General features: G+C 36.2%; 1 protein-coding gene across 1 annotated transcript in view; it reads right to left on the bottom strand.

Moving 5' to 3' along the window:
• POU1F1 (POU class 1 homeobox 1) overlaps positions 1–8183 on the bottom strand; it is a gene marked incomplete at its 5' end in the record, with an annotated part of 16198 nt that extends 8015 nt beyond the window's left edge. Inside the window, 2 exons of the mRNA XM_063305499.1 lie at positions 3898–4011; positions 8051–8183. Of these exons, the coding sequence (XP_063161569.1) occupies positions 3898–4011; positions 8051–8183 (247 nt within the window). The remainder of the gene's footprint in view (positions 1–3897; positions 4012–8050) is intronic.
• Positions 8184–15659: the final 7476 nt, after the last annotated feature.

Raw genomic sequence — 15659 nt, forward strand, 5'->3', positions numbered from 1 at the left:
AGAAGAGACATCATTGCTGATTCACACTAGATGATTGATAAATCCAGCAAATACCAAAAAGAAGTCAATATGTGCTTCACTGATTATAGAAAAGCCTTTGATTGGCTCATCCAAGTGAAGCTGTGGAATGTGCTTAGGAGAATGGGAATAACAGAACATCCCATTGTCACCATGCAAATCTTATACATAGGACAAGAAACCATATTCGAAACAGAACATGGTGAAATACACTAGCTCCAGGTTGGCAAGAGTGAGACAAGGCTGTGTACTCTCTCCTTATTTATTCATTCTGTATGCTGAATATATATTGAGGGAGGCTGGACTGAAAGAAGATGAGCACGTTGGGCAGTGTTGGGCTTCAGGGTTTAGTGACCATGGTCTATACAACAGATTTCCTGATGTTTTGCCAGCAACTGTGACTGGCATCTTCAGAGGCAAGGTGGTCTGCAGACCACAGGTAACTGAGCAGGGACTGACTGGCCCTATAACAATATTCTGATAATGCAAATGATCTGGAAGCTCTACTAATGAAAATCAAGGAACACAGTGAAAAAATGTGGCATAAGATTAAATGTAAAAAATATTAAATATATAAAATATAAAATATAACAAACACCAAATTAATGGCAATAAATGCAGCCTTCAGCCTTAGTATTGACAACGGAGATAATGAAGTAGTAGATAGTTTCTGCCTATCTACACTAGTTAATAGGATCAACTATCAACTGTAAAGGAACAAGCAGTCAAGAACTATGCTATAGACTTGTTAGGATAGCAATAAAGGCCTTGTAAAGATATTTAGATGCTATGATGAGTTTATCCATACAAAGATCAGTATCATTCAGGCAATGCCCTGTGATATTGTATGGCAGTGAAAGTGAAAGACTTTTGAAGAAATGGGATAGAAAGAATATTGACTCTTGAATGTTAGTATTGGACAAGGCTCCTGAAAATATCGAAGATAGCCAAAACAACAATAAATGGATTATAGAACAAATCAATCCAGAGTTCTCATTTGAGGCACAAATGACCAGGCTCAAATTATCATATTTTCAGCACATTATGAAAAGGACCTAGCTTGATTGAGAAGTTTATAATTCTGGGAAAGGTGGAAGGAACTAGAAGAAGAGAACAACCAGCAGCAAGCTTGATGGACTTGATAAAATATAAAGAAGGAAACTACAAACCACACAGAAACTACAGACCAGTCAGCTTGACATCAATACCTGGGAAAATCCTAAAAAAGATGAGAAAATAATGGGTTTGCAAGCACTTAGAAAGAAACATGGTGATTACTAGAAGCCAGCATGGGTATGTTAAAAATATATCATGCCAGATAAATCTTACTGCTTTTTTAGCCAAGTGATTAGATTAGTAGACCAAGGGAATGCTGTGGATGTAATATACCTAAGCCTACCCTAAGTAAGGCATTTGAAAAAGATGACTACACCCTGTCTTTTTATAAACACTGTAGGATGGATAATCCTACAACTAGATGGATTCACAGTAGGTTGAACAACAATACCCAGTGTATGGTCTTTAATGGATCTATGTCTACATGGAAGGAGGTACACATGGGGGTCCCTCAAAATACTGTCCTGGGCATAGTGTTCTTCAATATTTTTTATAAATTACTTGAGCTAGAAAAATGTTAAGAAAATCTGCAAATGATACAAAGGTGAGAGAGACTGTAACACATCAGAATACAGGCTCAAATTTCAAAAGGATCTTGATAGGGTTGTACCTATTTGCAAAATGCTGCTCAATGGTAAGAAATGTAAGGTTCCACATTCATTAGGAAAAACCAGGTGCACAGCTACAAGATAGATGGAACATGACTTGGTAGACCACAGATTAAACATGAGCCAACAATGTGCTGCAGCTGCCAAAGGAGACAATGCAACCTTGTCAAGACTACAGGAAGAGAATACTTAGTTTAAAGAAGAGAGGGCTAAGGGGAAACATGGTAGGAGTCTTCCAATACTTGAAGGCAGTCACAGGGAAGAGGGAGTGGATTTATTCTTCACAGTGCCCAAGGACACAACAAGAATTGATAAATAGAAGCTTTATAGGGAGAGAGCCAAACTCGAAACAAGGAGGAATTCCCTGCCATGGGAGCTATTAAGCAGTGGAACTGCCCATCTGCTGGAGTAGTAGGTGCTTCATCACTGGAGGCTTTCAAACAAAGATTGGACAGCCAATTATCTGGAATAGTCTGAGGATTCCTGTCCTGGGCAATGGGTTGTACTAGAAGACCTCTAAGGTCCCTTCCAGCTCTATGATTCTATAATTCTGTGATTCCAGTGGTAATGGGTACACCATTAGAAGACCAGAAGGGCCAGGTTGGGGTCAGATCATCCTGGAGAAGTTATATCTATGTAGTCACTAAGATTCAAAACCAGTTTTATGGCACATAAATACACACAGAGAGAGAGAGAGACCCACACATGAAACTCAAGCTGTGCCACTGAGATAAGTCACAGAAAACTAATTTGGGGGGAAAAAAACTACATAGAAGATGGTTATTTGGACTTGAATATACGGGATGGTTGTTTTACTGAAACTAAAAAGCAAACTAGATTTTTTCCCCCATAGAATATTGTATTGATTTTATACAGGGTGGAGATAAAAGGCACATTTTTTAAAAAAAAAAATAGGATTTCAAAAACTTAGCTGGCTGGAGTTAGATGCAAAGTTAGCCACACCTTAAATACAGTTTCAGTGATATTTTAGCCAACTAGCAAAAATAGCCAGTCATGTGAACAGTCAATTCATGAGCTATGTAATGCTGAAAGAGCAAGAACTAATGATATTATTATTACTTGATGATTAAGAGAATCACAATTTATTAATTTTGATTCTAAGATGTGCAGGGTTACTATAGCTGAATTCATAATATAAGTGATTTCAAGAACAGCTGCTTAAAATTACTTTGCTTCTTGAGGCAAAAGATAAGAGGATGCCTTCTCTCCATTTATACAAAGTAGCTAACTTTGTCGCTGATGAGTAATCCTCTATAGCCCCTAAAACAGCAGGTTAGGTTACGGAGCCCTGAGGTGATTCTGTGACATACACAACTTTGCTTCCCCGCCCAGAACAGTTTTAGAGATGATGATCTTCTACTCAGTATCTGCCACTTCACATTCTTTGCTTATGCTGTCTAACATAGGGCTAGTCCTGATTACAGATCAGGATATGTAGCATATTTAATCCCTGAACAAAATTTTACTCAGATAAATAGTAAATATACGGTGGTGGAATGGGCTGTTATGGGTGCCAGTCACTCAACACATGACACCTCTGTTCTGCAAGCTGCATTGGTTGCCAGTATGCTGCTGGGTGCAATTCAAGGTGTGATGGTTATCTTTAAAGCCTTCATGGTTTGCTGCTGGGTTAATTACAGGACTGACTCTCCCCAGTGAAGTCTACCTATCCTGTTAGATCCAGCAGGAGAGGCATGATCCAAGTCCTATCCACAACAGTGTCATCTAGTGGGATCCAGGAGGAGGGCCTTTTCTACCGTACCCCCACCCTTTGGAATATCATCCCCCCTGAGATCAGACTTGTCCCAAACCTGCTGGCCTTTCTAAAAACTTGGCTTTGCCAGCAAGCCTGCGGCCCTGATAGTGTGGGTAACCCCGTTGTTTGATTATTCTTGGCTTTTCTCTTATGCTGTCTTAGGTTGTTTATGTTTTTAATCACTGGTTGTGTTTATTTGGTTCCTATTTTGTTTTCACTATTAGCTACCTAGAGTCACGTATATGAGATGGGCAACCATATAAATTTATTAAATCAATCAATCTAATGATAATAATAATAATAATAATAATAATATAATAATAATAATAAATGAATCAAATAAGAAATGCACAATGTCACTAGAAGGGAGAGACTTGCCTTGCAAAGTGCCAACTCCATTCACAACATTGGGATGAGACATACTGCAGGTCTGCAAAATACGGCTTTGAGAGAGGCTTGCTGCCAGCATATCTGGAGCTGTAGGCTTGATGCCTATTAGAGAAGGGCGGGGGGGAGAGGAGACTGCAAGAATAGCAATTGATAGATGAAGAATTCCACCTTAGTCCTAACCCATGGTAGCATTAATAAATGAGAAACATTCCAGCAACTTTTTTTTTAAAAAAATGTATTATATTGTATCCATCTACTGCGGGCTTGGTCAGTCTGGTGCTCCTTAGATATTTAACCTTACTTCAGAAATATTTCAGTTCAAAATACCGCCTCTCATTCTCCTTAGGCAAGGAGGAAGCCAGTGAGGTGCAGAGAGAGAATTAGGTGCCATTGAGTCAAGCTAACTTCTTTATCACTGTATGGACAAATGCTTGCCATCTTGACTTATCTCCAGCAACACCTTGTGTTCTTTCAAGAACAATCCTGTAGTTTCATCCCATCTACCCAGATTACGCATTTTCTTTCGCTTCCTCTACTGCCCTCAACCCTGCAAACAACAGTTGCTTTTACTAGTCTATGATATGGTTATTTTGCATATGAGATTACTTGTCACCAGGATGTCCTAGCTATGTGCTGGTACACTATTGGGTACATGTTTAAAATACTCTTTGCAACTTAGGCACAGTCATGCCCAATGCTTGCGGGGTGGGGCATTTAAGCCATGAAAAGTGGTTCTGGTACTTGCACAGTTCAGCGGTACGGGAGTGCAGGCAGCAGAACCATTTCCCAACCTCTCTGCCTGCCTTTTTCAAGTAGGGAAATCAGGTGGAAGAGCAGGTTTCTAATGTGCAGCCTGCACCTGCAGTTTGGTCTAGTGGTTAAGGTAACAGGCTAGAAACCAGGGAACTGTTCTAGTCCTGCTCTAGGCAGGAAAGCCGGCTGGGTGACCTTGGGCCAGTCATTCTCTCTCAGCCCAAGTCATCTCAAAGGATTGTTGTTGTGGGGAAAATAGGAGGAGGAAGGAGTATTAGGTATGTTCACTGCCTTGAGTTATTTATAAAAGTAATAAAGGCAGGATAGAAAATAAATAGATAAATAAATAAATAAAATACCTATTTCCCCTTCTTCTCTCCCCCCCCCCCCCTTTCAATGGCCATCCATGGCAAGAGAAGGTGGGCTGGGTTTCTTCTCTTCTCCCCACTTCTCTTGACATGGGCATCAGGAAAAATGAGGGGGGAGAAGTAGGGAGGGGAGGAGCACCAGAGAATGGCTTCTTTGGTCTCCAATCCCACATAGAAGAATGAAGAACTAAGGGCAAAAGTCCAATTGGTCCTCTGCTCCCAGTAACTGTCAATAAAGGAGGCATTCCCCATCCCACCCATCTACTCCCCTGGGCCTCTTAGTATGGACAGTATCCCTATTCTCCTTCTCTCAGGAGGCAGAATATGATTCCAAAGTACAGTTAGCACATCTTTGAGATGGCATATTTTGTGCCAGTTGGTATATTTGATAACAACACTTTTATGCTACAGTGAGAAAGAACGTGTACTTTCTTTAATTTTATAGCTTTATCCTTTATCCTCATACCAATAAATCATGATCTTTTCCATAATCTGCATCTGGAACTATCTGGACTGACTGGATTGAATATCTGGATATGTCCACAGGTAAGGTCTACATTCATGTTGCTTGACACAGATGTTGACAATAATCTTATCCAAATCCTTCTGTAATTTCCAGTTCCTACATTTCTACAGCTTTTGCATTCCAATCATCTATTAGTAACACTATGTGTTTTTCTTGTTTTATGTAGCACCTCTTGCAGTTTTCCCTTGAATTCCTCACAGCTTTCCACCACTGTGTCTGTAGTAAGTGAATATTCCCATGCATAACATTCATGTTCACTGAATATTCAATAATTCTAATATATATGATCCTACCATTTATTGAGTTAGAGCCAAGCACTTACTAATGGTCATTCTGAGTATCATTGCTATCCCATACCTTCATATGGTCTCATGCATACCTTGAAGCATGGAATCATGATATTATCATGTAATCATGTGATTTTAAAAAAAACCAAATGGTCATTCTTATCCATCCAATTGGCTTATTCCTAAAACTTTCAGTTCATTATGCTTAATTTATGCTCTGACAATTTTAATTTTCTTGAGTTGTTTTCCTCACATTCCAAGTCCCAATTGTATGTGTTCTTTTAAGAACTTAGTTTTAATACTGATGCCACTAATGACCAGGCTTCCTTTCAATTCTGGTTTGGCCACATTATCATCTCCAGATCTAATTATGCCTTCTTCTGGGTTTGATTTTGCAGTTCCTTCTTCTGGGGTTGTTGAAATCTCTTATACCTGGACCAGTCCTCCCCTGTTCTCCACTGTGGATTCTTCTTAGTTTCTTAGACCTTACTGGCTAACATGACCCTACCAGAAGGTCCTTCTCCCAATGGCATTTTTCTCAGTCACTAAAGCTACTCAGCTGTCCTACTACATCAAGGTAATTCCCAGTCTGAGACCAATAAAATTCACACATTCTACATTCTATATTATTTACTATTTTGTATCAAACAGCATGATTAGAGGTTTGCCAAGATCTGTTTCAAATTCCTGCTCAGCAGTAAGCAGGAATTTAAAGAGCAGGAAAATGGTGATCTGAGTCCTGTTATAGAGTCTCCCCTTCTTCACTAGGCTGCTGTGGATAAAATGGAAAGGAAAACAGCTGTCTTGAGTACTTTAATATGTAAAAATTGTGGAATATAAATCAAATCAAATTATCCATCTATCATTAACCATAATTCCTTGAGCTCCTTGGAGAAATATGTGGCATAAATGTAATATATCTACTTTCCTTACCTTTACTTTCTTTCTGCTAGTCATAGAGAGATGTCAAGAGCTCTAGTGAGGAACTGAAGACCCAGATTCTGATTCCCAGAAACATTATTCCACTAGTGTACTGACATTTCTTATCTGCATTTTTTAAAAAACTTTAGCTACAGCTGGAAGCATTTTTTTTTCTTTTTAATGGATGCCAAGATTCTTTTAGGAAGTTTACTTATTTCTCCACATGGAGAATTGCTATCAATTGCTATCATCCCCTTTTCGGGAGAGATGGGCGGTGATAGAAATTTGAAAAATAAATAAACACATAAATAAATTTGTAGAGTAGGTGAATAATCAGAAGTAGTATGAACTGTTCTGCAAAGGTTTACATCAGTATTTTTCAACCTTGGCAATTTTAAGAAGTGTGGACTTTGGTGCTGGTTGGGGAGTTCTGGGAGTTAAAGTCCACATACCTTAAAGCTGCCAAGGTTGAAAAACACTGGTCTACAGAGTGTTCTAAATGCACCATAAAAACTAGTTAAATAGAATGCCTGCTTCTTTCCCTTTCCCACAGCTCCTTTTTCTTTTGTTGCTCCTCTTTGTCTTAAAGATAAATAAATGAATTACAATAAAGCAAAACAATTTTTCACTGAAGTATGTAATACATCCTGGCACTAGTCTAAGAAAGTAGCAGTAACAGTTCTGGGAAGTTAAACAGGGCCAGACTTAATTAATATTTGGATGGGAGTCCTCCAAGGTCTATAAAGTAGAATGGGAATTTGAAAAAAAGAAGGAAAAAAAAAACATCCCTGAAGGGAAGCCTTTTCTGGCATATTGTCAAGAAAAGTACATAAATAAACTTTGAAGATACTGGGAGTTCAGCTCAACTCGAAGGGGACTTTATTTTTACAATAATGACACACGAGCAAATAAAGACCTTTATCAAGGTATTTCCCATGGATCAGACCTCTTTCTGTATGAATTTATAAATCCTTAATGGAGAGACAATCAAGATAATGGGGCTTAGTTTTACTATGCTTAGCACCCATGTTTTCTCTTTGTGCCAGTACTATGTGATAACACTAAGCACATGGCAATGTTAGCTAGATATAGGACCAAAAAAGAATTTGAAGTACCCATGATTATGGAACTTTTAGGCTTTTAGACTAGCACCCGCTTTGGCAATAGGTATTGGCAATGGCCATAGTTTAAATGAACAATCTCTTGGAATAGTCTTTATTCACACAGATCCAGAATGTTACAGATTTGTTTGCTATGGCATGTATGCTTCAGAAAGTATTTCTTACCTGCCATCATCCCATATGTGGTTTGCTGGTTTCCATAATGACAAGAAGGAACGGAATAATGCAGACCTGATGGCATATTTCCCATAGTTGCCATGGAAAAGCATATATGGGCACATTTAAGGGTTGGGTTCAAAGACAAATAGATGAGACCAGTAAGAATATATACATGGATTCATAAAATATATCTATCAAAATATATGAACATTAGATTTTGGATCTGTCATGACTCCAAACTGAACATCTTAAAAATATGATAGTGCTTGATTTGTACATGCAGCAATTCCGTCATCTAATTTAATGTCTGCAGACCCAGTTTACATTTCAATTACATTTACTCTGCCTGCTTAAAGTTGTAGGCTGGGACATGGAATAAGTTCAAACTGGGCAGATGGTGAAACAATGAAAGTAACATTTGCCACATGTTGAATTATGTATGTTTCCATTCATGTCACATATTTACATATCAATTTAGTGAACTGGTTTCCATATGACTTATTAAAAAAAGTTATTATCCAAAATATAACATCATCATCATCATCATCATCATTATTATTATTATTATTATTGTTGGGAGTTAGCTGGAGTAAAAATTTAATACATTATTAATATTATTTGCTATTATTCAGCATACTAATGAATTTAAAAAACAATCAATTTTCAAATATGTAACATAAAATAAGTATTTTACTGTATGACAAAGATCAATATTATGACAGCTGTATTTAGTTCTCTGTGATGAACCTTTGGTCAGAGTAATCTGCTTTAAAATCTATAAACATACTTCCCTAAAATTAAATTTAAATTATTTTTTTCTGTAAAACACTTTGAAAGAATGATTTACTTGGAAATATAGTACAACTTGAAGATAAAATCATTGAAAGCACTCAACCACATACAGAAAGAAGATTGGGTTCAGCTGACTAATTGCCCATAGCGTCTTTGACTTGAAGATGCTTTTTGCAAGGAGAATGATAAGTATACCCGCAAGGAAACATCTGAGCAATATGTATCCTACAAAACTGGAAAGTTTGGATTACATCTTTCAGTCTAAATGTATTGTTTTCTGTATAAATGGCACCCTGACTGTGTAAAGATTAGGAATAGTCATTATGAGTATATTCTCATGTGTCAATTGTATAATGAATGACATGTTGTTTGATTATTCCAGACTAAGTCTTGCAGATAATCATGGTCAGTTCCTGTTAATTTTCCCTCCATTTCTTCTACTAGTACATATTGCAAGGCTAAGCAAACAAATTCTAGGAATCATTCAAGATTATGCATTGAAGCATAATAATAGGGCATGTTTAAGACAGACCAGCACTGTGATCTCTAACAAATAAGATCAAATCATGTAAAACAAAATAAATAAAAAATATATTCATGGGTTGTGTTAAGAATTAACCAGGCTAATGTCTTCCTGAATACATTAATCATCCTTTTTTATGCAAAAGAAAAGCCATGATATTTTAAACCAACATTCTTAGTTAAAAGCATCCATGCAAATTTGCAAATATGTGCAGTTTAAGGGTTTATCCTTTCCTGGGAACTTCAAAAAGTGAAATTACTAAAGAATATTTGTGTCTACAATCCAAATATACACTGAGCCATTCAAAAAGAAGGCTGCATATGATAACTAACACCAACTGAAAATAAACAATTCAGTGGTAGGCTACTTTTGATTTTAATTATTACATATATGGAGCAGGTTTAAAATAATTAAAACAGAAATAAATTATACTCCTGAAAGAGCTCAGTAAATCAAAATCTCCACACAATGTTTTACTTGCTTCATTTCTTTTGAATTCAAAAAGAGTTTTCTGCTGTAACTACAGGTCAGAGCTTAATGTTTAAAAAGTATAGTAGAGTATATTTTCAGGATTGTCTGCTTCATGAGTCTTAATACTACTTCAAAATTAACAGCTAGAAATCTAGGAATCAAACACAATTTTCAAGAAGCTTAATTTGTGTTAATGGGAAAGAAGCTTGTTTTTTTTTAGGCATACTGATTTTCATGCATCACTGAAATAATTCAGAGGGAGCATTATAAAAGAACAATTTATCAGTGACATTTCATTGGGCTGGACTTTTTTATCATGGATTTCCAGGAAGAACTGATTGCAGTGCTTAAAATCTTGCTTGGCAGGACAGCCAATGTAGTGAGGTATAGCGTTTCTCATATGCCTCTAATTCAGAAGTGCAGCTGTTTAGATATAGAAGAAGCTTTTGTCTCTGGTCACCACACATCCCTGTCTGGGAAGAATCACTGGGTTACTAGTTTAGTAGTGTTCAGGTAATTTGTATTATTATTATTATTATTATTATTATTATTATTCCAGCAGAATTATGGCATTGATTAACCTTCTCCACACTGCCACCCTCCATTTGTGCTTGGATCACAATTTTAGTCAAAAAGACTTTTGGATTTGGAATTAAGGGTGCTTCAGTCTCAACATGACTGGAAACTACTAGATTTTGTGGGGTGGAGAATCTGTCCTAGACTCAGTGTTTTTACAATTCCCAATGATTTATTAAATTATTTTGACTTACTATGTCTTCTGTGCTAATAATAATTCTGATACCGAAGATGATGTGAGCAAAACTGGGAATTGCAGAATTAAGGTAATAAGAACACTATGCTCAAGCCTCCCTAAGCAATCTTTATTGACCAGAATCACAGAAAGTATCAGAATGCTCCTAAGATAGGGCACTGGTGCTATTGCTGGCTGAGGTAATGATGATCATTCACCCACATGTTGCATATCAGCACATTTTCACCAACTAATGCCATAAGTAATTCTCCTGGAGTTATCATTTGAGAGAGAGAGAGAGAGAGAGAGAGAGCACACCACCTTTCAAAACAGCTTTCAGACTTGTTATTGGTTCTCCTTGAGCATATTCTTAGTTTGAAAACTTGTTCTGCAGGATACAACTGTGTAGCAGATCATATATGAAAAGATGTAAATGTGTTAAAGTGTTAATTCAGTAAAATGCCAGAGTAATGAAACAAACCAAATATTGATTTCCTTATCAATAGGGAGATGCCTTTGGTTTCCTTCAAGCTCAGTGCAGAGTTCTGATTTAAGATTTGATCTTATCAAAATTCTGATCTAAAGGATACCCCAAACCTCAGTTCCTGCCTATTTACTAACACCTTGAGAATAATCCTGGCCCTTTGCATCATTTAAAAGGTAAAGGTAAAGGTTTCCCTTGACATTAAGTCCAGTCGTGTCTGACTCTAGGTGGCGGTGCTCATCTCCCGTTTCAAAGCCGAAGAGCCGGCGTTTGTCTGTAGACGCTTCTGTGGTCGTGTGGCCGGCATGACTAAACAGAATGCCGTTACCTGCCCGCCAAAGTGGTACCTATTAATCTACTCACATTTGCATGTTTTCGAACTGCTAGGTTGGCAGGAGCTGGGACTAGCAGCGGGAGCTCACCCCGTCATGCGAATTCAAACCACCGACCTTCCGATTGGCAGCTCAACGGTTTAACCCGCAGCACCACTGCGTCCCTTATTTTGCATCATTTACCAGTTCCAAAAAGCTATCACATAAAATTTTGGTCTTTTAAGTTAAACAAAAGGGAAAGTTGACATGAATGGAATAAAGAATTAGAAGTTCCTATATTGCCTAGACAATGGGTGAGTGTTTTAACTTCTACAGCAAGCATGTCAATGGACCTTAAACTATGACTTATAGAACAAAAAACTATATTTAGAATTTATTAGACTCCAGTACATTTGTATAGAAAAGAATTGTCTAAGAAAACATGCTGTTGGAGATGTAATAAGGACAATGCTTCTTTAAAACGTATGTTTTTACAATGTGCTATACTTACTACGTTTTGGAAGAAAACAGTGGATCATATAAATTTGTGTGACAAAAGCTAAAATTTTCAGAGGACAATATTTTTTTCTGAATTACAAACCTAGTACATGGAATTTGACAACAGGACAACATAAATGGATTCTCCATGCCTTTACTATGGCCAAAAGACTGATATTGCAACATTGGAAAGATAAATGTATGGCCTTATTTACTCAATGGATTGAAGACCTGATTACACTTGCCACCTGAAAGGATTACCTATAGATATAGACTTTGTATGAGTAAGTATAATTAAATATGGGACTCATTTTTACAAAATATACTGGTTTAGGGAAAAGCATGTTGGTTATAGAATTGTATTAGAAATACACATACACACACACTTGTGTCATATTTGCATTAGATAAATATATATAGAAATGATTTTTTTTATTGTTGTAATGACACATATTTTATATATTTATTTATTTATTTCTGTTACATTCTTATTTTTAAGCACTTGCTATATATTTTTATGACATATATAACGTGTATTTTTTTCCTTTTTATGTCATTATTTTAAAAAGCAATAAAAATAAATATTTTTTTAGAAAAGCAAAAGGGAGAGTTTAGAAATCATTCTAGGATACTTATCTTGTTATTGTTGTTTTAAATTGTTTAAAGCACTTATTTAAATTGATTATATTGTTAATTTGGATAGTTTCCATTCATTCATTTCAGCATCCTGATCATGAACTTCTTTGCATGGAGGCAATTTCAATAGAACTCCCATGAATGTGCACTGACAAACACAGTTCAAAATGCCTAAAATATCTTGATATCAGGTGATGTACACAGCAAGAAAATCATCTATAGATTAATTTTGCAGTGGCATGATGAAAACTGTACTAGAAAGAAAACAATTAAGTCTATGTATGCTTACTTGAAATTAAGTCTCTTTGAATACATTGAGATTTATTTTAACTAAACAAGCATAGCACTGGGAAATAAAGAAAATAAAATACAGATGAAATTAAAATCTTTCAGCAAGAAAATATGTTATATTGCTTCTCCATCAATAATTTAAACATTATTTTCTGAAGTTTTTTTTAATAATAAAAAGGCAGTATACATACATAAATACATATACATATACATATACATATACATATACATACATACATACATATGAACACTACATTGAGGCAGGATCTCCAACTTGGTACCCATAAGAGGTATTGGGTAATAATTCCTACTTTTCCAAGTTCTCAAATGCAATCAAGAATTTCAATATCTGTAGTTCTAATTCAACTAAAACTTCATTGAAGTTCTGAAGACTTACAGTATGTCAGATACAACCCTAAGCTAGCAGAGATTAAATTGATGTGGTATTATATAAAATATACTAAAATCATATATCAGCAAGACTTTCACACTCCTTTTGAAGAATGAGTAGAAGATAGAAATTGAAAATGTTTTTCTGAATAAACATACTAAGATGTAGGATACAAAGCTGTTAAATTTGTATATAACTTTTATTGTTTAATATTTTAAAAGATTGTTCTAGAAGTAATTACTAACATTGCTATTACTATTTTAAAGTACAGGTCAAGTTTTATCTTTTATCCATACTTGTAAATTAGGTGTAGATGGATAGAGGGTTAGCACAGAAAAAAACTAAAACATTTTTTAAAAAATCATAAGGCAGGATAGAAGGAGGTGAAGAGTGAAATTTTCATTGAATTGCAATTAATTTATAGTCTTTAATGAAGAATTTCAATATTTTTTACATGAACAGCAAGACAGTTTGCTTTCTATACCAATGAACTGATTATTACAATACTGATAAATGTGTTATATATTTTGTAGACTAAATTTCATCCATTTGAGAAAAGAAGCATAAACAGAATCATATGCAGGTGCAAGTTGTTTCATATCACTTAAAATAAACTAATTTTGCATTATTAGCATCAAAATAGATTAGTTCAGGACTGGAGCACTCACAGATATCTACCAGTCATTTAAATCATTACCTGTCATTTCATAAAATGTAAAATTTCCATTTTTTTTTTCCATTCTATGCCAGAAGTTTTTAGAAAGGAAGGCAGAAAGTTTGTATTATTTTCAATTGCTTCATTAAGTTCAAATCATTAAACAACGCATAAAATGACATCAATTTGATGGTCATTCAAATACTGATTACAAGATTAGCCTCAAGTTGCAATGTGAAATCAATGTGGTAATTAAAAGATACTAAAAGCTAATTAAATACAGTTATAGTTATATACAGATTTTGCCTGAATAATTTCTTGAAGTAGTTGTACAGCATAGAAAAGATGCTAATTTGAAGCCAGTAAAATGGCATATTGATAAAAGTAGCAATTTTATAGTAAGAGAAAAGGTACCTGTAGACACCACATTAGTGGCATGATTGGAGACGGGTAAGCACTCTGCAGCAGTATGATGCATTATCAGAGGCAGGGTGGGAGACGAGTCAGAAGTCAAAGGGATGAAGGTGTCAGCTGAAGAAAAGACTTGACAGCTCATTCCCACCAAAAATAAACGAAAAACAAGAGTGAGAGTGGAAGAGAGGAATGCAGATTTGCCTTGCCTTGCTTTCCTCCCAAGACTATCCTATACAGTTCACAGCAGCTCAAATTTGGTTGGCCAACTTCATTACTTGCATATATACATAATGCGGGTTATGGTGCACAGTGAGTTGTGTGCAGGCATTTATACCACCAGGAAATCCTTTTATCCATGTTAATGGGCTTTGCTAGGCTGTGTTGCTTGATCACTCTGGAAACTCCTTCTTTCCCACCCAAAGGCAACAGACACCCAATTAATGAGGAGAAACAAGAGAGTGAGTTTTGCAGATTTTTCAAGCTGGCTTTTGTGAAGGAACAATATTGGATAAAGCTGTAGAAGGGAGTCATTTTACCCCAATTTCTGTTCATGATGGGGAGGAAAGCTCCTCAGCATTATCCATTCTTATGAACACCTGCCTAGGATTCCCCCATCCCCAGTAAATGCTGAGAAGCTAAATGTTATACATGATATTGAATCCCAGACTGTAGAGATCGTATTTTTTTCCTTTATATTTGGGGAATATAAATATGAATAATCAAAATAATCTTAAATATATTTTAGAGTCTGGGGAAAAAAACAGGTTGGATATATTGTTTTATGTACCAGTCTTTATTATTAGGACTCAAGAAAACATCCGTTTTCCTGGTTCTGCCAGCTTATACAGCTTGCTGTTTTAGAAATCACAAAATCCAACCTCAGAAAATCTCAAAAGAAGCATGCTGAGAACAGGCCAGGGCAGAGGGGCAGGAAAGGACGGACACTTAGATCCAAATCCACCCAAATCTAAGAATAACAGTCTAATCCAGCCTTCTCAACCTTTTGACCCTGGAGGAACCCTTGAAATATTTTTCAGGCCTCAGGGAACCCTTGCACATTCAGGCTCAAATATAGGCCAGAAGTTACAAAATGATTATATTCATTTCGCGTGTAGGCCTATATTTATGCATTAACAGTGTTCTTAACTAAAAATAAAGAATGAAACTTACCTCCTTAATGTAAAGTTGCCCAAATTTGAAATATTCTTTTAAATAAATCGTGATCTTCCAGGAAACCTCTAGTGACCTCTTGGGGAACCCTAGGGTTCCACGGAACCCTGGTTGAAAAACCCTGGTCTAATCCATGGTCCAAGATTAGACTATCCAGTTTGCTGGACTACCTTTTTTATTCCCCTTGCCCACATGATATCCATATGATGGACTGTTTGGACTACAGCA

This window comes from Candoia aspera, chromosome 5 (assembly GCF_035149785.1).
Source record: "Candoia aspera isolate rCanAsp1 chromosome 5, rCanAsp1.hap2, whole genome shotgun sequence".
Lineage (NCBI taxonomy): Eukaryota > Metazoa > Chordata > Lepidosauria > Squamata > Boidae > Candoia > Candoia aspera.